The sequence below is a fragment of the Atta cephalotes genome (assembly GCF_000143395.1).
Source record: "Atta cephalotes unplaced genomic scaffold scaffold00033, whole genome shotgun sequence".
Classification (NCBI taxonomy): domain Eukaryota; kingdom Metazoa; phylum Arthropoda; class Insecta; order Hymenoptera; family Formicidae; genus Atta; species Atta cephalotes.
Window position 1 is genome coordinate 539,537 of NW_012130097.1, and position 2,179 is coordinate 541,715.

General features: G+C 34.7%; 1 protein-coding gene across 1 annotated transcript in view; it reads left to right on the plus strand.

Moving 5' to 3' along the window:
* LOC105621440 (tetratricopeptide repeat protein 25-like) overlaps positions 1–2,179 on the plus strand; it is an 11,396-nt gene that overhangs the window by 3,593 nt on the left and 5,624 nt on the right. The window contains exons 2-3 of the mRNA XM_012202910.1: positions 308–599; positions 1,157–1,794. Coding sequence (XP_012058300.1) covers positions 308–599; positions 1,157–1,794 — 930 coding nt within the window. The remainder of the gene's footprint in view (positions 1–307; positions 600–1,156; positions 1,795–2,179) is intronic.

Sequence of the window (2,179 nt, forward strand, 5' to 3'; positions counted from 1 at the left end):
TGTTTATATTGAAATTGTATTATATGTACTTCGTTTCGGTGGAACAATTTTTTTTTATATTTTAATAATTGCTTCATGATTAATAAAGTATTAAAACATTTTCAATTACATATAATATATTTATATTAAAGAATAATTATTAAATCAAATACATATAATTATTAAATCCTATTTTGAGGGGGCAATAATATGATATGATATTTAATAATATGATATAAAAGTTTCATAATAATGTGAGAGTATTTAAATATTTTATAAAATCGCTTATATTGATAAAATATAGTGGTAAAAAAAACTTGATGAAAAGAATATATAATTAATAAATACCAAAAAATTCACCCACATAAATTGTACAGTGGCGAGTACGAGTCGGCGTTGGTATTGTATCATCGAGCAGCTACTGTGTGTCCGCGTGACAGCAGTCACAGTGTGGCAGTACGACGTACCGCAGCTACAATAAACTCGTGGAATATTTCAGAAAAAAGCTCAAGGAAAGATGACGCGCTTTCTAGGACGACTTCGAGTCACGACAATATGGCGCTTAAAGCGCGTGATACTTCAAAGTCTTTTGACAATCTATCGATAATCACGGATGTCAAGTAGATCCAACTCCTATATTTTACGTAGATAATAGATATTCCAATAGCATTTTAATTTCAAAGGGTTCTTTATAAATTTTTTAAGTCAATTTTCTATTACTTCAATCTTTTAACATTTAAACTAAAAATATCTTTTTCGATCGAAATTCAATCGTATAATGGTTTTTAATCTTTGATTGAAAGTATAAATAATTACAGACTCATATTTTGGATTATTATTTTATATATTTCTATTGTTCGAATACAAATGTGTTCGAAAAATTGTTCTGTTATTATTTAGCATTCATCTTTAATCTTTATTATTGGTTCGAATAATAATCAATCGACTATAAATACTGTCTCTATAAAGCTACATTATAATTTGAAATAAAATTTGAATTAAAATTAAAATCGAAGAAAATAAAGTTTTTTCTCGGTTTAAAATAGATAAGATTACGCTATTTAATTATATCTAGAAATTTAGTTTGACAACCTTCCTTTATTCTTAATGACTTGAAACTTGAATATTATTAAGTGTCTCGACATTTCAATCAAAGGATATTTTATCTCTTTTTCAGATATCTCAATAAACGCAAGAAGACTTCCGGCAAAATTTTCCCCGCGCTGAGACCCTTGACTTCCAAACTAATTCGATCCATGACGATGTTGAAGCATGTCAATAATCGCGCCAATGCTATGCTGAAGAACTTGAAAGTTAATTTCAATGCTGGCAAGATGAAGACTTCCCTGAGACTCGCTGAGGACTTGCTAACATTATCTTCCAGCTTAGAGAATTCTTGCCGATACAAAATATTGGCGTATCAGTATTTGTCTCTGATCCACACGAAATTGGGAAGGCATGATCGAGCGTGTAGTAACGTTGCCATGATAGTGCGGCTGTCGAAGAGCATCAACGACGTCATTCTACTGTCACGCGCTCTTGTGACTTTAGGCAGGGTGCATCTCAGCTTCGGTCATTTGGAAGCTGCCGCACGTGCTTTGGAAAATCTGTCGATCCATGTCGACCATCCGGTGCCGCGGGCTTGGATACACCATGAGATTGGACGCTGCCATTTGGAGACGGGGAAGTACGTCAAGGCGTTGCGCAAGGCGACGCAGTGCCGGGAATGCGCGGAGGAGGCAAACTCGAAGAAGTGGACCTTCCATGCCGACCTGCTGCGGGCGCAATGCCTGACGATGCTGGGTCGTTTCGCTGGTGATGACTCTATTTCTCAAACTGTTGTTCCAAGTCTTTTCACGAACATCTCTTTCTTCTTCTTGGCCCAATTTCGAATCTTTCGGGCGCGAAAATAGTTAAACCCCCACTGCCAGAGCTATTACATATCTTTCTTTCTTCGGAATATCAGTGATGTTTTTTTTGAAAACTAATTTCTAATCTTCGAAATGTTTTCAGGATATAATATCACTTCTAGGCGCGTAGTGGCTTTTCGTCACTTTTGTTCTACTAAACAAATAACGTACATAACGTTTTTCCGTAAGTTTAAGTTCTATCTGAATTACTCGAAAAAACATCTGAAATATCTGGTTATATCAGAGTTGTATGACTGAACTGTAAAAAAAGAAAAGAGGAAGAAAGAAGG